At 42.3% G+C, this 24,220-nt stretch overlaps 2 protein-coding genes across 2 annotated transcripts in view; one reads left to right on the top strand and one right to left on the bottom strand.

The window, feature by feature from the left end:
- On the bottom strand, window positions 1-20,114 carry Wrnip1 (WRN helicase interacting protein 1). Its single transcript, XM_050142409.1, has 7 exons — window positions 18,671-20,114; window positions 16,481-16,672; window positions 15,005-15,246; window positions 5,919-6,148; window positions 2,211-2,366; window positions 1,486-1,565; window positions 1-727 (listed from the first exon to the last, which is right to left on the bottom strand). Exons 1-7 carry the CDS (start codon window positions 19,475-19,477, stop codon window positions 452-454), a joined length of 1,983 nt encoding a protein of 660 aa, XP_049998366.1. The 5' UTR covers window positions 19,478-20,114; the 3' UTR covers window positions 1-451.
- LOC126501626 (ATP synthase F(0) complex subunit C1, mitochondrial-like) overlaps window positions 19,534-24,220 on the top strand; it is an 11,792-nt gene continuing 7,105 nt past the window's right edge. The window contains exon 1 of the mRNA XM_050142382.1: window positions 19,534-19,708. Coding sequence (XP_049998339.1) covers window positions 19,534-19,708 — 175 coding nt within the window. The remainder of the gene's footprint in view (window positions 19,709-24,220) is intronic.

The raw sequence follows: 24,220 nt of genomic DNA on the forward strand, positions 1-24,220 counted from the left end.
TACTTTGAAATAGTTTTATTGGCTCATAAGACCTTTGCATATAAAAAAAATACCCAAATCACTATGCAGTATTAAATCACAATTACATTTTCTTTTACCAATTGGAACTACCCAGAATATACATTTTTTTAAAAGAAAAAAAAAGCCTACCGAACAGAATTTTGAAATGACATTATGACTTAAATACTATGACAAAATAGATAATTCCTTATAACATTAAGTAATTGCACAAAGCTGCCAGGTATCTTCATAAGCATAATCATTGCACAGAGTGCAAATGAACACAATTTCAATGGTACACATTTAGCTGAAGTAACCACCTCCACCTATGGAACTCTTAATATCTGGCACAAAATGTTGGTCTGTTTTAACTTTTCCCAGCCAATCATCTCCAAGACCCAGCGACTTCTGGCCTTCCTCAGGTACAAGCATCCTACTCATGGCCTAAAAGTCAACACCGCCTCTGCTTGAAGAAGTCAATTCCTCTTAGCTCCTCAGGCAAGTAGTCCTGGTCCACAGGCTCACTGTACATGGGGTTGTACTTGTAGCCTTTGCCATAGCCCAAATCCTTCATCAGCCTGGTGGGTGCATTCCTCAGGTGCAGGGGTACGGGAGGCGGGGGCCCCTGATGATTCCGCAGACAGGCTTTCACGTTGTTGTAGGCACTGTACACCTCAATGGATTTGGGGGCTCTGGCAAAATACACCACACACTGGGCCAGAAGCACCTAGGACACAGAAGGGAATGTCACCAGGAAGATGCCACAAAGTTTGTTTGGCATAGTAGTTTATAATCTCTACTAGTTAATTCTTAGACGACTCCCATGTTTATCTTTAAATTAATTTTTATACTTCCACATCCTTTCACTTAGTCTGGACAATTAATTTACAAATGTAGAAAAAGTCCTATGAGGTGAGAGGGAAGCTAGACCAGTGGTTCTCATTTAACCTAAGAACTTCTTACTAAATCAAATATTTCTTAGGTACTAATCCATAAAACAATGGAGGTGAACCTGCAATTCCCTGTCCCCAGAAAGCCTGAACACTTCTGAGCCTCAGGACTCCTGAGGACAATTTGAAAACATGACCTTGTTTCTGGTGACAGTCCTATAATCTCAGTCACTCAGGAGGCTGAGGAAGGAAGGGCTCAGGTTCAAGGGCTAGAGAATGGGCTCAGAACAATTTTGAGCAACTCATAAGACCCTGTTTCAAAAAGTTAAAACAGATACAACACAGTGGTAAAGCATTTGACTGGTACGTATGTTCTGTATAAACCCAATGTTATCAAAACAAAGTCAAATCACAACCTCATTGATAGGGAAGTTCTCATTTCTCTAGGAAGTTAATATTCTATGAAGTTCAAAAGCTAAGGAGCTTGCTCAGTGGGCCTAACATACCAGAGATGAAGGCAGGAATTACATTCAGATCCACAAAGGACAGGACACAAAACAAAACAGATTTGCAAAGAACTTAGCTGGTATCTTACCTCACATTCGGGCATGCCTATAAAGTGACAGCCTTGGTAGGCAGCAACTGCTTGTGCTAATGCTGATGGATCTGCCAAGCCTGTCACGCATAAAGAGACAAGGTAAAGAAGTTTAAGTCACAGCACTGTCAGTGTGCAACCAGCAACCGCTACTGCATGCAGACTTAGGAACAGAACACCCAACACAATTACACCAATTTACCTCTGATATCCAACCACATTAAGCAAGAACTATTTAGAGTTACTGTTGTTGTCAAAAATGGTCTCTTGTGGATAAACACATTCTAGTAAGAAAACAAAGACTACATATGACAAACAGAAGGTGCAAAGTCATAAAGTCATCCACAGGATTTTATGTAAATATAAACTCTAGAAGATTAAGAAAAGGAAAACTCTTCTGATCTTTGTCTTGAATGGTATCTAGAATCTTCCATTTCTATCACAAGAACTAGCCAATGAAAACCTTAACATATGGCTACAAAGCTAACCTGAAATCATCTTGCATTTGGATATTCTGAAAGATCTTGAAAGACGATTCCCAAATGAGAAACAGAAACAGTAACTCTCTGAACACAGTCAAAGCACATCCTCATGAAGAAACAGACCACTGGGCTCATGACAAGTCTTTCCTTTTCTGCCTACTCTGCATGATTCCATGACATTCTTGGTCCAAGAGTAACATATACACCAACTCTCACAACCCCCACAGACTCTCCTCCACTCACCAATGTCTTCGCTGGCAAACCTCACAAGTCTCCTGGCCACGTAGAGTGGGTCCTCTCCTCCCTCAAGCATCCGTGCCAGCCAGTACAGGGAGGCATTCTGGTCAGAGCCACGCATAGCCTTGTGTAGGGCAGAGATGCAGTTGTAATGTTCTTCTCCTGTACACCAGAGAGAACACTGTCACATGGCTGCCTTGTGTGCCCATCTGACATACAAAGCAGCACTAGACAGGCCCCAGGTATGTGGGGAAGGCAGGCATGACAGCTGCCCTAGAGGTGTATTCAGTGAACTGAAACCTGGATCAGCCCCAGAGGAGCTCACTCAGGGCCCCATGACCGTTTCATAGCACAGTCTTATTCAGAGGAGAAACACACTGACAGCACCCAGACATAGCTGGCATAGGGAAGGGAGAGGCAGAGAGGACTGTCAGAGACGAGAGAGGTGGGACAGAGTCTCATGTCCTGGTTCCATCTTCTGCCTCCACAGTCTATTTGAGTAAAACTGACTGGGCCTGGTCAGAGGCATCAGAATGGAGGCAAAGTAACAGGGACGGCTGTTAAAGCCCACTTGTTCCTCAGTGTCATTGCCAGCTGACATCCTGGTCTGAAGCCCATGGTCATTAAACCGCAGACTGTGAGGATACTTGTGAGGAGACTGGCAGATGATCTAACAGTTCTTATCCTGAAAGTACTGTAGCTCCAGCCTCACCACTGGCCTCAGTCCATCCTTATTCCTTGATTCACAGATAAATCAGCAAAATGTACTTTAGAAAAACCATTTAAGCACAGGAAATTAAAGCTAACAGTAGTCAAAAATAAGCAGTGCTCTGTAGACATGTTCCATAAGGACACGACACCTGAGAAGGCAGAGCACACTGGTCCTAAGTCCCTACAGAGAAGCACCTGCTTTGTGATCATCATGAGCTACAGCAATGTGACTGTGTTCTGGTAGGCACAGCACTGTGGCTCCAGGAACAAATCCCAGCAGCTGCTAAGATGACATTTGGTCTTCGAATAGAATGACAAGAAACTGGTCTACCAAAGAGAAAATAGCTGTTAGGCTGATTGCAGGGCCCCAAAACTCCAATTCCTAAGGAAACCCAAGCTAGATCAATGGCATGAGCCGGTTACTAAATGTTTATGAGTAAGTAGTGCCCCTCACCGGGGGGGGGGGGGCTTTTCCAGTTAAATGAGCCATGAACCCTGCCTGGATGGAAGTGTCCTGGATGGAAGTGATCTACATGGCTTTGGCCCCTTTTCTGCCTCTTCTCTACAGGGCAGGGCCTAACATCGGGAAGGGACAGGCAGCCACCTCTAGCCTACTACCTATCTTTCAATCCCATACTCTCGCAGGTGACTCATCTTTACTGGGTTAACACAGGATGTATCAAATGATACAGTGAACTAAAGAACAAGCTCTGGCCCAAGGTAATTTGGACTTGAACCTCAAATTCACTATCAGTGCAGACTCTGGAAAATTTTCTATGCTTCAGGACTCTCACTGGGTAAAATGGGGCTGTTTTAAAGACACAGACAGGCTGTGTACAGAGCAAGAACTACAGAAGAACTAACTATAACTGCTAGCATTAATCACTAGCTCACATTAAAAATAATTCCACTTTTGCTTTTATGATATACTGCCTGATAGTTGGAAATTTCATATTATTAATCTAAAAGCACAAGGTCAATACAGAGCAGACCATTTGTTATCACTCAAAAATGTTTTCACTCTGATGTAGAAACATCTGAACTACTTACTAGATCCTACTAGTGGACAACTGTTTTGTTTGTGACATTAAAAGAAATAATAATAATAATAACCCTCTAATGGTAAGGTTTTGTGTTTTTTTTGTTTGTTTGTTTGTTTTGTCTCATCAGTTATAAAAAGCCCCAAGAGTCTAAGCTAACACATTTCTAGGGCAATGGTTTGACAGTTCTTATTTATAGAGCAATCAGTAAAAGCACATTTCTTGAGAATGTAAATTATATTTATGTGTGTCTGATACTCCCTGTGGAACAGACATGCTGGCATGGGTGGGCAGTGTGAGCACACTGGTGTTAGAAGGGCGTGGGGTCCTCAAGGCTGTGCTCCCACACAGCCTCCACTGCCTTCAGCTCCTCCTGGGACAGGGAAGAGCTAGAAAGATGATCCCTCATATACAGCTCCCTAAGGCTGAACACGCCCAAGAGCAACTCTTCTCAGTAACATGGTCTAGGTACAGTGACCTCAGAGTCTCCACCGTGAGGTGGCAGAGGCATATGTAGGCAGTGAGAAAGCACATTTTGGGAAGTAGATAGAACTGGATTTGAGGATCAGTTTTTAGCACATGCTTTTGAACTAAGAATTTTATGGGAAGTAGGGATAATATTAATAAAAACCTTCGAAGGTAGTTTTGGAAATCTAAAAAAGGAAAAAGCCATAAAGCACTCAATGATTATTCATAAACATTCTATGGATTTTAACCTGGTAAGTTAGGGGCCTGGTAAGTGTAAAAGATGGTCCAGTCACAGCAAAGGGTCTTCTGGGACACTCATAAGGGGGAGATGAAGGCCACTGCTACTGAGCCTCCAGAAGGCATGAGATCCGTTCACTTCTGAAAAATGTTTGGTTTCTTCTCATTCCATGCTAGTATTTGGCTGAAAGCAAAATATGGAGCTATGCCTAGATGTTTTACTTCTCAGGCTTCTCAAGGACTGCCAAGACATTCAATGGAGAGCAAGTGAAAAGGCCCCTGGCTGAGGCCACACCCAGCACCACACAGGTGGGACAGGGGTGTTCAATGTGTTCCTAGCACTGTTTTCAGCACACAGCACTATCAGGTATCAGGTAGGGCTGCTTTGGTCACTCAGGATGTGCAGCCAGCTCACTCATTCATGAGAAGCAGTGGCCAGGACCAGAATTATTATCCAGTCCCTCCCAATTCTCTAGTCAGTAAGAAGAACTCTCATCATCAGGAAATACCAGAATGGAGACATAGTCAATGAGACCTGGAAGGTTCAGTTACCAACCTGTTTCTGGCAGGACTTTTAAAGACATGGACATAGTTATACAACACGATACTACTCAGTCACACAAATGTTCTACGATAGAGTTCTGCCTGATCTACAGTAAGTCATCTTCACTTCTACGTTTTATAAAAAGCTGTAAATATGCTGTGCTTATGATATTTAATAAGTCCAGAGATTTAATAAGAATTGGGATATTTGCTATCTATAAGCATGTTTATATATAAATACTTAGTGCACGCTGCAAAATTAACCATTTTGAGGCTACTAGTAAATTTACCTTTTAGACAAAAAATGGAGGATTTCAACTCTCAAATAAACCAGTAAGTCTTGACTTACTTACTGTCTTTGTCTTTGTAAATGATCACAAGAATCACTGTCAACTGAATTCATATGCTTTCAAACTGCTATGTTCTACCAGGTGCTACCAAACAGCAAGGGGAAATCTGTATCTAACAACCTTACAAGATGAAGCCTCCAATTTCAAACTCCCAAGCTCTTCTTGATTCTTAATCAAGGCAGCTTATTTTATGCTTGTTTTCAGAAAGGTCAGCCCTGTGTGTGAGGCTTACTTCTATTACGATATGCAGATCAAATTAAGAATCTGGGGTATGCTTTGGGCTGGCATAAGATTGCAGTCTGGAAATGAGCCGCAGGCATACACTTGTTCCTGCAGTACTAAGGTTCCCTATCTCAATTCCTCACCTGCGCGGTCATATAAAATGTGGGACCGCTGGAGGCCTTCCTTCACATCATTTTCGGTGATTAGAACCCGGCTCGGGGAATAGGTTTGACCACTCTTCTTACAGAACATCTTCCTAGAGCTCAATCTGGCCAGCACTGCCAGCTGTAGTCCATTCAAGCCAGTCCGTGCGTCACCATCACTGAGGTAAGCCAGAGTGTCCACTGCTTTATCTTCAATGAAGACAGAGGGCCTGCAGCAGAAACCAGGGTTCGTTACCAGCACATTCAAGTCCTCGTTTTGTAGCACATGTTGTTAATTAAACTTTAGCTTCAGTAAGCACTCTAGTTCAAAGCACTCTGAATTCATATTAACCTAGATACCTAGGCATTTTTAGACTAAGAACTGACCAGATTTCCTAAGTCCTGGGGATATGCCGGTATACTTTACCAGTCTCACAGGTGGAGGCAATCACATTCTATCTTATGAGCCACAGAAGACCGCACTGCACAAGTTCCTTTACACAAGCTTGTACAAGGTAGGATAAAAATGTTATGCAAAGTCAATGTGACAAGTGGGCTAAATGTTTTAACCTATAGAACAGTGAAAACTACTAGACATGCTAGTATGTCATTGTGGTGATATTTTGTTTGTGTTCTAACAAAGCTTGCCTGAAAATCAGAGGGTGGAGCTAGCCACTAGTTAACCATAGAGGCCAGGCAGTGATGGCACACACTTTTAATCCCAGCAGTTGGGAGGAAGCAGGAAGATCAGGAGTTCAAAGCCACACTGGGCTACACAAGACCTGACCAGTCAAAAAGAGAAACAGAGCTCACACCTTTGATCCCAGCACTAGGTAGGTAGAGACAGGAAGTAAAATGGCTGGGCAGAGAGGAATATAAAACAGGAGGAGAGCTGGGCAATGGTGGTGTACGCCTTTAATCCCAGCACTCAGGAGGCAGAGGCAGGCGGATCTCTGTGAGTTCGAAACCAGCCTGGTCTACAGAGCTAGTGCCAGGACAGGCTCCAAAGCCACAGAGAAACCCCGTCTCGAAAAACCAAAAAAAAAAAAAAAAAAAAAAAAAAAAAAAACCAGGAGGAGACAGGAGTTCAGCCTCTTTCAGGGTAAGGATTTGGCGAGGTAAGGCCGTGGCTTACTCCTTTGTCTCTCTGATCTTTCAGCATTTACCCCTACATTTGACTCTGGGTTTTTATTACTAAGACCAATTAGAATTTGTGCTACACCTCATGATAGTGTACGGAAAGCCTATTTCAAGGGTCATCCACAGTTGATGACATAGGATACTCAGATCACCTTCAGACAGGGTAAAATCAGCATCACACTTTGGAAGTAGACACAGGTGGATCAAGTGAGTTTGAGGCCAGCTTGGTCTACAAAGCAAGTTCTAGGACAGCCAAGACTATTACACAGAGAAACCCTGTCTCAGAAACAAAAACAAATCAAAGATATTCTTTTCTTCACCACAGGTATCCCAGATTTCTAGCTATTCATTATGTGTCTTAGGGTCTCTATTGCTGGGATTAAACACATGACCAAATGCACCTTGACGAAGAAAGGGTTTATTTCATTTTATACTTCTAAGTAATAGTCCATCACTAAGGAAGATAAGGACAGGAACTCAAGGCAGGAACTCAAACAGAGGTCATGGAGGAATACTGCTTACTGGCTTGCTCCCCATGGTTTCCTCAGCCTGTTTTCTTATACAACTGCATTGTCTCCCATGGGCTGGGTCCTCTCATATCTATCATTAATCAAAAAAATCCATACAGTTGCCTAGAGGCAGGCAGTCTCTCCATCCCTTTCCCAAATGACTCTAGTGTGTAAAGCTGACCAAACAGCAAGAGCACTACAGTTCTCCTCATGCAGCTTCCTAGCACTGCATCCTTCTTATCCTCTTAAGGACCACCTGAGCCCCACAGCCCTAGTGACTGACCTTCTCCCTCTCTAAAGGCAGCTCCAACCAGCAGACACATCGCTAGAAGAGTCAACACACATCTAAACTACACCATTAGATCATACCATATAGTTTTATATTCTTCAAATAAATAGCTGTTCAGACGGCATTTCTAAAATAATACATATTACATTAAATCTACAAAAGTCAAAGGGATAGAAACCACACATTGCTGGATTACGTTAAAATTAGCACTGTGGCATATATGACCCTACCAAGAGTATGTCCTTTACTGTTTCAGAGATTTATAAACAGCATGCTGACTAGAACTTCAAGAGTGGACATGGGAATTTTTCTCTTAGAAAAATCAGGACCCTACTTTAGACATTTAAACTCTCAACCAAAGTGTATGTGTGTGGACGCATGTGCTGGTACATATGGAAGCCTGAAGTCGATACCTAGTCTATTCTTCACCTTATATACTGAGCCCAGAGCTTGACTGTGGGGCTAATCTAGCTATCCGTCATTACAGGCAAGCGCACCACACCAGGTTCTAAAGCATAGGTCATTTTGCTCTTACAGTTTGGAGTCAAAAGAGTCACCACTCCTTCAACCCTTTAGATATGATTCATATTTGTAACTGTCTGTCCAGAGTGTTTTAAAAACAGAATAAATCTGTCAGCAACTCTGTGCAAATAATAAAAAGGAGGCTGTGCTGATAGCACTCAATGGTCATAAGCAAACGACAAAATGAAAATCTCTTCTGAAGAATACTGTGCAAGAAGTTCTCAAGTTCTACCCACCACTCAGCTATGTCCTGAACTACTGCTTTTAAAACTTTGAAGAGTTTTATTATTCAATACATAATCTTTATTATTCAAAACATGAAAGATTATGTTTTGAATAATAACAAAGTATATTAAAATACCCTGGGAGCAGTGAGGTAGCTCAGCAGGTAAAGGTGGATAGTGTGTGCAAGCCTGGAGAACTGAGAACCTACATAAAGGAGGAGTTCTATGTACACATGCACTCGTACACACACCCACACTCCCTCCCTCCACTCCCACCCCTCCCACACAAATAATTAATAAAAAATTTAGGGGCTAGAGAGATGGTTCAGTGGCCAAGAGCATATAATACTCTTGCAGAGTTCCTAGAACCAATATGGTGCAGCCTGAAACTCCTTTAAGTCTTTAATTCCTGCTCTAAGGGGATCCAACGCCTGGTTCTGGCCTCTTATAGCACCTGCATACACACACTGCACAAGTCCACACAGCAACACATTAATAATAACAACAATAATAAAAACTTTTAAAAATTAAAAATAAAATACCCTGTGATTGAATGAGACAAGGAGACAATTTATACTAAGAATGATAAAACAGAAGCCAGGGAAATGCATTAGTGGGCAAACCGGCTTGCTGCCAAGCCACATGGTCTGAGAGTTCAATTCCTGGCACCCACATGGAGAGAACGAACTCTCAGAAGCTGCACTTTGTTCTCTCTCACACACAAATACACACGGGGGAGGGGTGGGAAGACTGTTTTCAATGTAGAAAGAAATTTCAAAAGTTAGAGAATTGAGGGTAAAATCTACTTTGGGCAAACAAAGGCTGACCAAAATTTCACAGCCTCCTGGAATAAAATAATAAATAGTAAGTTACACCGTTATGAAGTAATAAACTGGAGCTAGTAGGATGTCTTAGTGTGTAAAGGTGTTTGCTGCTTCAGCCTAAGTTCAACTCCCAGAACCCACATGGTGAAAGGAGAGATGATGTAAGTTGTCCTTTGACCTACACATACACTTCATGGCACGCATGCACTAAAACCCACACACAAAATAAAAAAATGTAGGACAAAATAATTAAAAATAAATAATATGGCCAGGTGTGGTAGCCCATGACTAATTCCAATACCCAGGAGGCAGGTAGCTCTGAATCTGAGGTAAGCCTGGCCTACACAGCAAGTTCTACAACAGCCAGGGTAATAAAGGGAGACCTTGTCTTAAAAAACAAAACAAAACAAAAAAACCCCAACACAACAACAAAAGATAATAAAAGCTTCTGTAATAAGAAAAAATTGTCTGAAACAAATGCACTGGAAAATAATTCTTGGATAACAAAATGTAGTGGTAAAACAGAATTAGAACCAAGCTCCTCCAACTGAAGAACAAGTTTTGATCTTAACAGAGAAACAAAAAACTCCCTCCTCTTTTCCAGAGGCCTGAACTCTTTTGCACATTAATTTTTTGTTTTTTGGGTTTTTATTTTATTTTATTTTATTTTTCATGACAGATGATACTGAAAAGTGAAATTCCTTGTGACTTCATGGGAGAACCAAAGACAGCCTGGTTCATGTAATAAAAATAAGTCTGAGCTGAAATAGCTGCAAAGGTACAGGAAGTGGCACTCACATGCTGGTGTAACCAGCAGCTGTAGCTGGACTTAAGGCCCACTCAACCGGAGGGAAATCATTCCTGGCACTAGAAACCTAGCCACCTTCCTGGGGCAGGTGATGCCATAGACCTTGGAGGATAATCTTCTACTTCCACTTTGCAAAACCAGCTTATCTCACTACATTTAAATCCTGTCCTTATACCTACAATCAAGGGAGCTCTCACGCCTTGTCAAAGAAGTTTCTCTTTACAGCAAATGAAAGCATCACAGAAAACCATACTGGACACAATGCAGAGATCAACAATCACTGGGAGCCCAGGCCCATTGGCTACATCTAAGCACAGTTCCTGCATCTAGGTGCAGGGAACAACATATTGGGCAGAGAGGTTTGTTGCAAGGACCAAAACACCTGTCAATCTGCTGTGAAACAATGTCTCCTAGAAATGGCTACATAAACAAGACCTGGACAAAGGTACTATCCATAGACTGCTAACCTGAAAGGGAGAAAATTCCACAGGGTCCCACCCCTAGATCAAAAACTATACACAACCAAGGACTGCTGGAGAGGGAGAATTAGCCTCTGGGAGGGAGGGGCTGCAGGGAGGAAATTCTAACAATTAAATGTGTATTAAAAAGAGAAGATACAATGTTTTCTATACTCATAATTTACTCTAGTTGGTATCTTCTACTGTAGTGTTTGACTACCTTTCTTTTGCTATTTGGTGGTAGAAAACATGCTAGAGAGAAAATAACAAAAAAAAAAAAACAAAAACAAAACAAAAAAGGAAAACTGCTGGGACAGAGTGGTAGAGCAGGAGGTCTTGTTAGCAGGCGTGGGCACTATGAGTTCAAGACCAGCCTGGTCCAAAAGAGCTAGTTCCAAAGCTACAGAGAAACCCTGCCTCAAAAAAAAAAAAAAAAAAGCAGGATGGAGGATGACCAAGATGTCTTGTGTAGGCTGCTGTGTCTAAATCATAGCTCTTCTCTATAATCCAGGAATTCCAAGCAAGAAAGCCTCATGGTCCCCAAGCAAGAAAGCTATAAATGCTGTTTACTCCCCTCTCACATAGAGATCCACCTGCCCCTGCCTCCTCCAGAGTGCTGGGATTAAAGGCGCGTGCCTCCACTGCCCAGCATGATCTGCAGGCTTATCAGCAGCAGGTAATTTAGGGTAACAGCAGTAGTTTATACTCTGATTCTCAACAGTACACGATCACTGACCACAGTCAGTCCTTGCCTCCTTCTAAAATTAACCAAGCACACAGATAGCACACTTCATTTTTTGTGTCATGTAATCAAGATGTATTTGCTATCTGACACACTGTATCCAGAATGTGTTTGTAATCGCAGCATTGGGAAGTAGAAATCACAGAGATCAAGTTCAAGGCTAACTTGGCTACAGGGACCTGTCTCAAAAAACCAAAATGTAGATAGATGGATAGATGGATGGATGGGACAGACAGACATACAAAACTTCCCTTTTTGAGATGAGGTCAAATGTAACACAAGCTAGACTTGAATTAGACAGGCCAAGATGACTTTGGACCTCACACTGTCCTGCCTCCATCCCGAGTACTAGATTATAGGTTTAAGTCATTATGCTATTTTTGCAGTGCTAGGGACCAAACCTAGGACCTCAAGCATGCTAGGAAAGCACTCTACCAATTAAGCTACATCTCCAGTCTCAAGACAGTGACTTAATATTTTTCTATGGTCATTACTCTGCATGTAAGTTTCAATTATTGTATCCTTTGCATTGTTTTAGACAAACAAGTACATTCATCTCATTATTAGCAAACAAGTTTTCATCTTTAGTGAAAAGAATTATATATACACTAAACAACTGTTTGAAAATAATTTTAGCTGGGTGTAGTGCACTGTAGAGGTGGGTGAATCTCTAATTTCAAGGCTAGCCTAGTCTACAGAGTGAGTTCCAGGACAACCAGGGCTATACAGAAAAACCCTGTTGAGAAAAACAAAAACAATAAAATGAAAAAAAAAAGTTTAAAAATTTAACGAATTGCCACCCAAGTTTGATTTGCATGCCTGTTTTATATACTCAGGATCATATAAATTGGATGAAAAGGACAACTAGTATACGAAGTTTAAGGTACTCTCTTGTGCACATGACCACAGCAGAGCACCAGCAGCCCTTTTGCTCCTCTGGCTCTTGTCACCCTACATGCTCTCTACAGGCACAGGGATGTACTTTTCAGCACTCAGCAATATCTAGCATATGCAGGACTTTCAATGCTTCAGGAATGCTGGGATTAAAAGCCTAAGAATATTTTTTAAAGAGCACTCAGGCTGGGGTGGAGATGGGTGGAGCTTAGTAACTAAGCTTGTAAAGACTTGGGTGTGAACCCCAGCATGAAAGCGAGCAAGAAACTGAATACTTCTGTCCTACTGTAATGTCAGCAGTAAAATACTCTCTGGCAAAGTAGGGGAAAAATTTTTCTTGGCAATTGAGGAGTCAGCTACTTCTTTGAGGAAGCCATCTAAAATGTGTTTCTTCTGTGGCCTATGACACCTCCTAACATCTTGTCAAATGCTAGCAAATTGACCAATTAATGGAGCTAAGGCTAATACTTATTTTACTGTGCTTGCAACAGATAAAAAGGAATATTTCTATTAAAGAAAAAGGTCTCACACCTGGACAATTATGTCCCATGAAGGACGATACTAAGGAATAAACTGTGTCTCTCATATTAAAAGCTAGAATTGATTTATGCCCTAAGCAATCACCAAGGATGCAAAACACACTTGACAGTTGCTGGGGATATAAACAAGGACAGCCTCCTGTTTTCTTAGCATTCCCAAGAAGGTGGAGGACAGAAACAAGCAAGAATGAAAGAAGCCATAACCGGATCAATGACAGAGAAAAACTTAAGACATGTTGGATACTGGAGGTTTGCACTGACTGCAATACAGTTTTAGCAGGTTAAGGGTGACTGATTTATTCAGTATGTGACTACTAGTTTAGATAACATATAAAATCTGAATTCTTCCGCTGGATCTGCTCACACTTCCTTCATGTCACCTACAACTCTCTTAAAGCACAGAAGCCTCCTCATGAGGACGGGCTCCACAGTTCTATGACCACATTTCAGTCATGGCAAAGCAGTGAGTGGGAGACCTGGAGAACTTGGGTAATCCAGTCCCATGAAATGACATGAAATAAAAAGGACCCTGAATCAACAGGACATAAATTTGCACACACATTACAACAACCCGAACACTTTAATAGTAATAATAGTTTCTTTTCTTTCCTTTTCCCTTTTCAGTTTGTCTTTAGTGCATGGTGGCATGAGTCTACAGTTGGTCCACGGATTCTCTGCATCTTCAAATTCAATCAATCTTTGACTGAAAAGTTTTATTTAATGCATATTTACAAACGTGTAAATCTTTTCCTCTTTGTCACTAGTCCCTACACAATAGCGAACAGGAGCTAGTCATATAGCATGATAATCTAGGAGGGTGGAAGCACAGCAGTTGTAAAGCATTTGTCTGTCATGAGCAGGATATTGAGTTGATGGCAATTTTTTTTAAACTACAAACAATCTAATCAGAACTTAAAGTATGTGGGAATGGGAGAATGTGTGTAGATTTAATGCAAACACTGTACCTGCATATTTATTTGTGAAGGGTCAGGGACTGAGAGAAGACTATACTAGATACAATGACCTGAGACCTACACAAGCCCAGCCCACAAGGGCTCCTGGTATGAGCACAATGGACAGATAACAGCAGGCCCCACACTTTTTTTCTGGCCACAGTCCTAATGGCCATTCAATCACAACTGTACTCTATAATAGAGCAACATCGTTCTGCCCTGGGGTTCTTAGCCAAGTACTTCAAGGTTTTCAATGTGGCATTCTTCCTACATGTAAGACAAGAGCAAATGGGAGAATGCAGACACAGGGAGAACTGTTGAAACCCAAAACCTGAGCACTTTAATCCTCACTGAAAAGAGGCCCCAGAACTTGGCCTTGGAGCAGCACATGCAGCTGTCTGGTCCATGGCCTGAGGAGGAGGGCAACAGCCTCTCTGCAGACCACACTATGATCACTGCGTTATTTCAGCCACCACATTAACAAACGACTTTAGAAGAACATTTCCAACAATAAAGGAGAACCTCTGACCCAAGAAATCAAATGGATTCACCATCCAAACACTACAGGGTAGTCATGATGCAGAGCTGAGGAGCAAAAGGAGTGAGACAGCCTCTTATTTGTCACTTTCAACTAACTTCTTTACTTCCAGGGGAATGAGTTTTGGAGTATGCAAAATGTTTTAAGTCACTGTATGATTAGAGTTACAGCAACTTCTCCCCAACACTTGAAAAACACACTGTGGGGCAAAAGAAATCACAATCTAATACAAATCTCCAAAGATGCGTAAATTAATTCTAGGAATATATATTTCCTCTATTTAAAAAGCAGCTTGAAGCCTTTAAAATAAGGTTTCCTGTCGTCTTTCTAAACCTTTAAAACAAGTGATTGAGAAAAAAAGCATGAAGCATAAAAGCAAATGCCCAGTAACTACAGTAACAGCAACATTAAAGCTCAAAAAGATATAGACACACCTATGAGCCAGAAAAATGCACCTAAGAAGGGACCCCCCGAAGGAGGTCTTGAGGGCAGGATTAAACACTTCTTGTTTATTATCCTTACAGGCAGATGGACAATTATTCTCTGCCACCAAGCCTCCACTGGCTGAGGCCCAGCCCTCTTTGGTCCTCTGCCAAGAGATTCTCAGGGAGGTGTGGGCGTCCAGGAGTGCACACAATCTACTTACTCAGAGCTGCAGTTGCTGCTGTGGCTCAGAGGGTCAGTAGGACGGCTAGAGTCTAGGACATGGATTCCCAGTGAGTTGATAGCTCTCATTAAAATAGTCACCATTGCCTCTACTGGAAGCTTCTCAAGAACAATCACCCGACATCGGCTCAGAAGAGCGGCATTGACCTGGAAGGAAGGGTTCTCCGTGGTTGCACCAATCAGTGTGATCGTCCCACATTCCACGTGAGGAAGGAACGTGTCCTAATCATGGGAGGAAAAGAGAAGACAGTGATTCCACTCAACGGCCATGGGCAGAATCCTATGTAAGTTGTCTATCCACTCTTTCATTTTCCTAATTTTACCTTTTCAGAACAATCATCAGAGAGAGCGGATCAATTTCACGAGTATCCCTCTTGATTAACATGTATAAAGCTCAACTTTTGGGTACAGTGTCTAAGCCTGGTCTCTTGTTGAAAAAGTATGGTAATTTACCGCCTACCTGTAAGACTAATTCCAACAACTTCAACATAAACTACTTCTTCGCTTAGAAAAGTACCTTCTCCCTACTGCTGAACTAGTACAGTGTGTACAACTGCACGCCAGCTTTTTATAGAAGACCACAGTTTTAGAATTTCTAAAATATTCTTCCCCTACAAGTATTCAAACATCCTGTTACTGTTCTTAGCACTGGTGAATATACAACCTCCAGATACTGTCGAAAGGGGATATGTCAGGTCAACGGTCCCATGTGAAACCATGAAGCAAGTGTCAGACAGAATTCTAAAACGTTGTTTTACTCAAAAAGAGTCACATTAGGAGAAAAAAGGTTTACTATTTTTGTGAAATATTTCTACCTGCAGTTAAAAAGCTGCAACAATGTAAATCCAAGAAAAAAGAATGCCTGAAAAACAACCATTTTTCCATTTAGGTAATTCAAAATGAAGCCTTATATAAAATCAAATTGTATCATTTTATGTCTAAAGGCCTTAAAATAAACATTTAAAACATTATCTTTTAATATTTTTATTGACAAGAGCTAGAAGGCACAGAAAACAGAAAAAAAATTGGAGCATATATGTACTGGGAAGAAATAAAACCATGAATTTGGGGGAGAAGGGTTAGAGCTAGAATCCATGTTTTTTATAAGCTAGATAAGTGCTTTATACCCTAATCTTAAAAAGATCTTTAGATCAAGTGCAACTGGTCACACTGTCTTTTTAGAATAAAAGCCTCTAAAAGTTGGAAAACTGGATCAAAAGATCCTTTTCTTACATGGAAAGCCAGAGATAGAGCATTCATTCCATTTATCAGAGGGAGACAGCATTCTCTTGTCATCGAAAAATACAAAAAAAAAAAAAAAAAAATGGAGAAACAAGTTTGAAGACGGGTCGCAGCCTAAGTGTCTTGAGGACAGTTAACATCTGTTGCATTTGTATACTGCTTTGTGATCTTACATTCTGGGTGTCCTAGTTTATGCACATAATATCTAATATACCTGCTGAGATTTATTGAACCGATGAATCTCATCAATAAAGAGGATGGTTTTCCTTTTGAAGAAGCTCTTTTCATTCTGGGCCTGCTTTATGACATCTCGCACGTCATTTGTCTTGGCATTCGTTGCAGACAGCGTCACAAACCTTATGCTGTGCTTCTTGCTGTTGTTGGCTATGATGTGAGCCAAGGTGGTCTAGAAAAAGATGATAAACAGAGTTTAAAAACTCACCAGGCAGACTGGGCAGCATACATGGGTACCACAAGTAGCACCGTAACTATTTAACCAAGTACACTGAACATGGCGGAATGCTGAAGCAGAGAGACTATGGAATTGTAAAAAACAACAACAAAATAATTACAATTAAGATGGGAAGATAATTAATTCTGACCACTCCCTCCCCTTAACTCCTTTTGATTCTTTTTTGGTGGACTCTTTAAGATCTTATGAATCCCAATAAAGAATAGCAGTCCTGATTTAGCAAAGCCGGGGTAACAGCTGTGACCTCTCACCAAAGAGAAATTCTTTCTCCTTTGGCCAAGGGTATAATGTTGAAGGCCCCTGGATAAGAGTTGATCCCAGAACCAAGCTCAAATGGGAAGCCAGCAGATTATCTGAGAAAAGCAAAATGAATGGCTTCTGAGGGCAGTGACAGCAGCTAGCATGTGAAGTGGCTACATGCCACTTCTGAACGTCCACTCTAGAAGAAAATTAAAAGCAAGAATTTGATCTTATTAGTACTTACCAGAAAACAAAGGAAAGACTGAAGAAAATCTCTTAGTTCAGTACCTGGCATTTAATGGGTGCTCAATAAAAATGTATTTGCCATTACTAATAGTACTGTTAGCAATTCAGTATTAAAAATGGAAATAAAGAAAAAGTGAAGGCTGCTTACTGAATGGCAAACTGTTGAGCACTTTATTTTCTGGGAGTTGTACAGTTGAGTGTCATCAGACACTGGCTGCTTGGTAACGAATCCCAGCTTACCTGTGCCTTTTGGAATCAGGCTCCCGTGTCATAAGGGCTTGTGACTACCACCAACTGCCTTACTGAGCAGACTTGGCCCAGAAATCTCTCACATTCAACCCTCCGTGACTCACCACTCAGCTCCCTGCAGACCTCTGCAGAGCCCACAAGCATCAATGTGCACTCTAATGGTGTTACACAGATGTCAGGATAACTGGCAAGGCTACTGAGCAAGCCCCTATAGAGAGGAACCACCAAATCCGGGAGGGGCGCGAAAGGCGTCAACAACTAAACAATTAGCATGTTATTTTGGAGGCTGGACGTGTACCTCAACCATGGAGTAGAGTGCAAGGATCAGGGCTTAAAAAAATGTTATCTGGGGTACATTTGATTTATGCTTGATCAGAGAGAACACGAGAGTTCAAGAAGTCACAAAAGGAACGACGCATTCCAGAACATAAAGAGGTGTAGCTGAGGTGAGCTGCAAAGAAAAACAGGATTAACATCACAAATGTGTTTGAAGCAGCCTGAACCTCAATCAAGAAGCGTTCTTCACATTCCAGTCCTGGGCTCATTCTTTATTGTCCTATGGACGGGCAGGAACAGGATTGTCAATTTATCACATTCTCTCAAGTACTCTTCCAGTGACCTGTTCTCTAAATCCATGATATCCTAGCCAGTCTCCTCTGGCTGTGGTAAGGTGGCACACAGAACAGGCCACTAAAGCATGAATGCTTTTCTTAAGCGGAAGGCAATATGAGAAAGTTATGGGAATGCCTGTTGAAACGCTGCACAGAAGGGAGATTTCTATTAGTTCCCAAAACCAGTTAGAATAAACCAACTAGTGGGAAGGAAAAGAAGTAGAACAGAAAAAAAATTTAATCACTTTTCCACAACAAATGGAGCTTACAAAATGTTTCTTCCCAGATTTTTGCAGCATGCCCTTTGCTTGGAATTAGGTCACTAAAAATCAAGGATGTGGGGATACGTAGGAACACAAAGATGGCTCGAATCACTACACACCTCCGCATAAACCAAGAAATTCAGGCATTTTTCTTTGGAAAACGCCCAAGAAGGATGTCTTGGGAAACTGGGGAAATGACATACTTGCTTCCTCATTGCAAACTCGGCTCACGCACGGGGACCGCGCCCCCGGGGCTCCCTCTCCCGGGGAGGGGTCGGAAATTCTGAGGACCGCACCTGACCCTCGGCAAGAGTGACACTCACCTTGCCGCAGCCTGGCGGGCCCCACAGGATGAGCGAGGGGATCTCGTTGGTCTCCAGCAACGAGCGGAGCAGAGTCTCCTGCCCCACGGCCCTACTCTGCCCGATGTAGTCCTGCAGCGTATCGGGACGCATCTTGTCTGCCAGCGGCTTGCCCTCCAGCATCTGTCGGATCTCCTCGGCTGCCAGCGCCCGGGGATGCGAGCGGCCCGCGCTGACTCCGAACGATGCATCGGCGGCGTCCGCGTCCCAGTGCCCGGGGTCTTCCTCGCCGTCCACGTCCGCGTCGCCATCGCCGTCCACCCCTGCCTCCTCCTCCTCCTGAGCCTCCGCCTCGTCCCAGCTGCGCGGAGATGCACTGCCCGCCGCGGCGGCGGCCGCCGGCCTCTTGCCCAAGCCCTTCCTAGCGGGGCTGCTGGACCGGGCTACCGGGAAGTCTGGGATGAGGCGCGCGCCGCTGGGCGTGGGCGGTGCGTCGTAGCTCTCACGGCTCTCGGTCTCGCCGCCGTCGTCACCCTCCTCGCCCTCGCCCTCGCTGCTCTCGGCCGCCGTCGGGGTGGCGGGCTGCTTCAGCGCCGAGCTCTCCGACAGCCGACGCCGCTTGGCGCCCGGTGGCGAGGACCCCTTGGCCCGTTCCCCCGCGCGATGCGACCCGGCCGCGGGCTCCGCGTGCCCCGCGGGGTGCAGCAGCAGGCAGCGGTCCAGATGCGAGTTGATGTGCGCGGCGGGCATCATCTGCTGGCACACGGGGCACTGCACCTGATGCAGCTGCGACAGGAAGGGGTCGTCTTCCGGCCCGCTCACCTCCATGGTGGCCGCTGCCCTCCCCGGCGCCCGCGCCGCTGCACCTGCCCCTGGGAACGCCGATGCCCGCCGCTAGGCCCCGTGCCGCGCGACCCTCGCGCTCCGGGGAGGTAGCAGGACGCGAACAGGCCGAGGGAGGGCGCCGCTCATGCCTCACGTCCCCAGCTCCCGCGTCAACCCGCCCTCGGCCCGCAGCTGGCAACGCCTCGCACGTCGTATCGGGAAGTGTAGTCCAAAGCGGGTAGACAGGCCCGCAACCGTTTGCCCCAATCGCCGCCGGGAATTTCTCGCATTGCACTTTGGGAAATGTAGTTCGCTGTCTCTAACCGGGTCTCTGGTCTGGTTCTATCCCTGGGAACCGCGGCGATTCTGAGGTGTTGCTTGGGTAGGCGTGGTGCGCGTGCGCAGGCCCGCTCAATGCCAGAAACGACCGTCTTCCGCCCTTCGAGTGATGCGAAAGCGGAAAGAAACTTGGGAACTTGGCTTTCCAGGATTTTGGCCTTCAAGGTTCGGAATCAGAGAGAGGTGTGGGCAGGGAGAATTATTTGTAATAAAACAGAACCGAAGCGAAAATACTCAAGACGTGCCTAGAAAACTGGAGAAAGGATCCCCACTGGAAAAACACAAGCAGCTACACAGATGGACGAGAAAGTTCAACTCAGGAGGCAGCTCAAGGAAATGCAAATAAAAACGTGTCTGATCTCCAGTGGCTTTAGCTTTACTTCTGGTCTTCAGGCAAGATTTATTTATCAAAATACAAATAATAAAAAATAAAAAAAAGTTTCTCTCCCTTGCCCCCTTTATTTTTACCTAAGACCGTGTCACCCAAAGAACTTGCTTAAGAGTTATCTCATAGCTGATATAATAGCTGTAAACAAGCATTCTATTATCATAAAATGTTTATAGGAATCCCTTAAAGGTGAGTTGCAGCAGACAGAAACGAGAAAGGAGTACCATAGACATTTTTAAAGTAGTCGCTGAGTGTGGTGGGGATACCTTTAATACCAATACAAAGGAGGCACAGACGGGTGAGTCTCCGCGTTTGAGGCTAGCCTGGTCTGCATATGGAGTTCCAAGCCAGCCAGGGCTATTTAATGAGGCCCTATCTCAAAATTTTATTTTTACTTTTGTTTAAAAGAAATTGTAAAGATGATAGTCTACATCTTTGTATTACTACTTATGATTTTATTATGCTTTTCTATAAGTCGGCCCTTTAAAAGATGCAAAAGGAGCTGGAGAAGTGGCTTAATTGTGAAGAGCCCCTGCTGCTCTTGCGGGGTACCCTTTTTAAGTTTGCAGTACTCACGTGGTGGCTCACAGAGGATCTGATTCCTTGTGGTCTCTAGAGACACAGCACCTGGGTGGTGCACAAGATTTGTGCAAGCGAAACACTCATACATATAAAAGTATTAAACCTTTAAAAGATATAAATACAGGTTGTAAGGCGTGAGTTTTGATTAGTCGCTGAAGCTGGAGTTCTCAACCTCTCAAATACCCGGGGCACTGAAGTATCAAACTTTCATTATTTTATTGTTGATAATCAGACATTAAATGTATTAAAGGAAATTGGACACTTTTATGAACTTTGACAAAAATTTTTATTTGATCTACTACCCAACAATATACCATTGAGAGGTCTATAGAATCTATTTACTGTTTTCCACTGAAGGTTTAATTATCTTAGTCCCTGAAATAGACTGGCAATAGCTAATGTGAAATGAAATGACAATTTCTATTACATACCAGAGATGTAATAATATTAAACTCAAAGAGGAACAAAATGGCTGGCTCCTATTGGAAGAAGTATGCTGTGGAATAATCCTCTTGTACCCCATAAAGATTTGTCATTCAAACTGATTTAATAAAATGCTGATTGGCCAGTAGGCAGGTAGGAAGTATAGGTGGGGCAACCAACCTAAGGATGATGGGAAGAAGGGCAGAGTCAGGAGACACTGGCCAGACATAGAAAGAGCAAGATGGGAAAGTTGTACTGAGAAAAGATACCGCCATATGACAGAGCATAAATAAGGAATATTGGTTAACTTTAAATGTAAAAGCTAGTTAATAATAAGCCTGAGCTATTGATCGAGCATTTATAAGTAATGGTAAGCCTCTATATGGTAATTTGGGAAGTGGCTGCTAGCTGTTTGGGTCTGAACCCAAAACATTCAGCAAGAATTTCCACATAAAGCCTGAAAAAGCTTTAAAAAGAATTATAAACACACAAAACTGGAGTCAAACTCGGCTTCTTGGTAACCATTTTTTCTTGGAGAGGCTCTGTTTGCTGGTGTCAAGCAGAGAGAGATACAGCTACTTTAAAAGATGGTTTCCTGACTCAGCATTAGCAGCAAAAACCCTGTGGATCCTATAAGAGATCCTGCCACCAAACACTTGAATGGGATTTATGAACAGTGGGTGGCACACTACTCAGTGACAGGCCTTAGAAAATTCCTAGAGTTGGGATGGTAAACGTGGTCCCAACTGGTACTGCCACCATGAAGCTAGGCACTCAGGAAGCTAAGGAGTGGATTGAAACCAGCTGCCAGAGCTGCCTTTTTTGGTCCTAGTCAAACCAGTTAGCAGTTTAAAGACTCGTGTGTGTGTGTGTGTGTGTGTGTGTGTGTGTGTGTGTGTGTGTGTGGGGGGGGGGGGCTGGAGAGGTAGCTCAGTGGTTAAGAGTACTGCCTGCTCTTCCAAAGGTCCTGAATTCCCAGCAACCACATCGTGACTTACAGCCATCTGTAATGAGATCTGGTGCCCTCTTCTGGCCTGCAGGCATGCATACAGGCAGAACACTGTATACTTAATAAATAAATAAATCTTTAAAAAAAAAAGACTCATGTGGTCAGAAATACATAGAGATATGCAGTAAAGATAGATCCAGAACAAAGAAAGAAAGAAAGAAAGAAAGAAAGAAAGAAAGAAAGAAAGAAAGAAACCTATAAATAGATTACAGTGTGTTTAAAAATATATATGTAGGCTTGGGAGAGAAAAGAAGGGTAAAATAAAGTCTTTAAGAAAGAAATAAGAGTAATAAAAATATGATAAGCCACATAAAGATGAAAAATACACAGAGAATCTGGATTATGTATATTATTGTGTTGTCTTTAGATTTTTGATTGTTAATGAGTAAATAACTGCTGAGAAACATTTGATTATGAAAGCTGTTAGATTAAACCTTCCTACATATTTTAAAAATATCTTGACTTCAAAATTTAAGTCAAAAGGTTTGTTACTTTGGGAAAGAGATTCTGCTTTTGTTTCCACTGGAAATGAGAGGCTATGGATTCATTATGGGTTAAGAAAAATCAGGTTTGATCAAGGAAGACCCCCTGGAAAATCTCTGATAGGAGCTGATTTCTCCAGTGATTCAGTGTCTCAGAGGAGCAGTTTTTTTCTGAGTTCTACATCCAGAACAGCTTCAAGATGACTGGCTGAGGTGATTCAACCATACAGAATACTCCAGTCAAGACTTCACCATAATCCTAAATTTTCTCAGAGTCCCCCAAAGATTACCAGTACCCCCAATCAGCAGGAAGTAACCTATAAAACTACACCCACGTCCCCCCCAAAATATATTATGGATATTTGTCATTGTTTAGTAGGCTTGGCTACAAACTGTTATTGGTCATAGTAAAAAAAAATCTAAACAAAAGAGTTAAATTCAAAGATATCTTTCTAAAATAAAGGGAATAGGATATAGAAATGATAGGATAAAAAGATTATTAAATCTACTTTAATTAAAATATTTTACATTGGTATGGATTTTAGTTTATAAATACAAATTTAAGGTTAATTTTGTTATACTGTATGAATATTTTACTCTTATTTAGGATATGATGCTTATGCAGCTCATTTAAAATGTAATATATAATTAAGAAATACAAATTAATAGACATCTATAATAGCAAACAGGTATATTTTCAATATACATACAGAGATCTATTTCATACAAAGATCTATTTCAGATAGGTAAGCATTCTTCAAACACTTCAGAGACCTACACAATATGGCATTTAAAATGTTTTAATAACTTAGACTTTTCTTGGCAGTGAGACATGTCTACTTCTGGCAGCACTAATTACTTCAAAGAGGATGATGGGCATTGAAGAAACTCCATATGGAGTTTGTTTCCCTTATGGCAAAAGCTAGCCATGTGGGCAAAGAAACTACCCTTGCCTCAATTGCTGATAGTTACTTCCCAAACTAAACCAGCAGGACATAAGAAAGGCAACTGTTGAACTTTGCCAATACAAAGTAACACAGTCCTTCAAGATACCCTGCTTCAGAGGAAAGTCTGTCAAATATACTAGGCATGTAGGCCAGAGTTTGATGCCCCAATGTTACAGAGGAACTTTCTGTGACTGTCCAGGTAACTTGTGGTTCTTGTCATTATGTAACAGTTCACCCTTCTGAATTTTTTGATGGAGTGGAAGACTAGATAGTTACAGTTTTCCTTATTTATGATAAAAGGTAAATTAGATGCAAAACTTTGGACTCACAAAGGTAAGATAGATGATAAAATATTTTCTTATTTTGCCAAATACAAACAGACTGGATATTGTAACTGTAATTGTTTCCTGGTAACTGTTTTTGATGTATATAATCTTAATGTGAAAGTTAAAACCTTCCTTTCTAGTTAGACAAATGGGGAAATGCTGTGGAATAATCCTCTTGTTTACTCTAAAGATTTGTCTCTCGGATTGGTTTAATAAAATGATCATTGCCCAGTAGCCAGGCAGGAAGTAT

This window comes from Alexandromys fortis, unplaced genomic scaffold, assembly GCF_014885135.2.
Source record: "Alexandromys fortis isolate MF-2015 unplaced genomic scaffold, M_Fortis_MF-2015_v1.1 scaffold_5, whole genome shotgun sequence".
Classification (NCBI taxonomy): Eukaryota; Metazoa; Chordata; class Mammalia; order Rodentia; family Cricetidae; genus Alexandromys; species Alexandromys fortis.

Bases quoted from the DNA above. Each gene is read 5' to 3' on its own strand.
- Wrnip1 (XM_050142409.1), bottom strand. From the start codon at position 19,477: ATGGAGGTGAGCGGGCCGGAAGACGACCCCTTCCTGTCGCAGCTGCAT. The intron at 15,247-16,480 runs GTATATTAGATA...TCCCATGATTAG, and splicing joins GGTTCAATAAATCTCAGCAG to GACACGTTCCTTCCTCACGT. The intron at 2,367-5,918 runs GTGAGGAATTGA...TCTGGTGTACAG, and splicing joins CATTTTATATGACCGCGCAG to GAGAAGAACATTACAACTGC.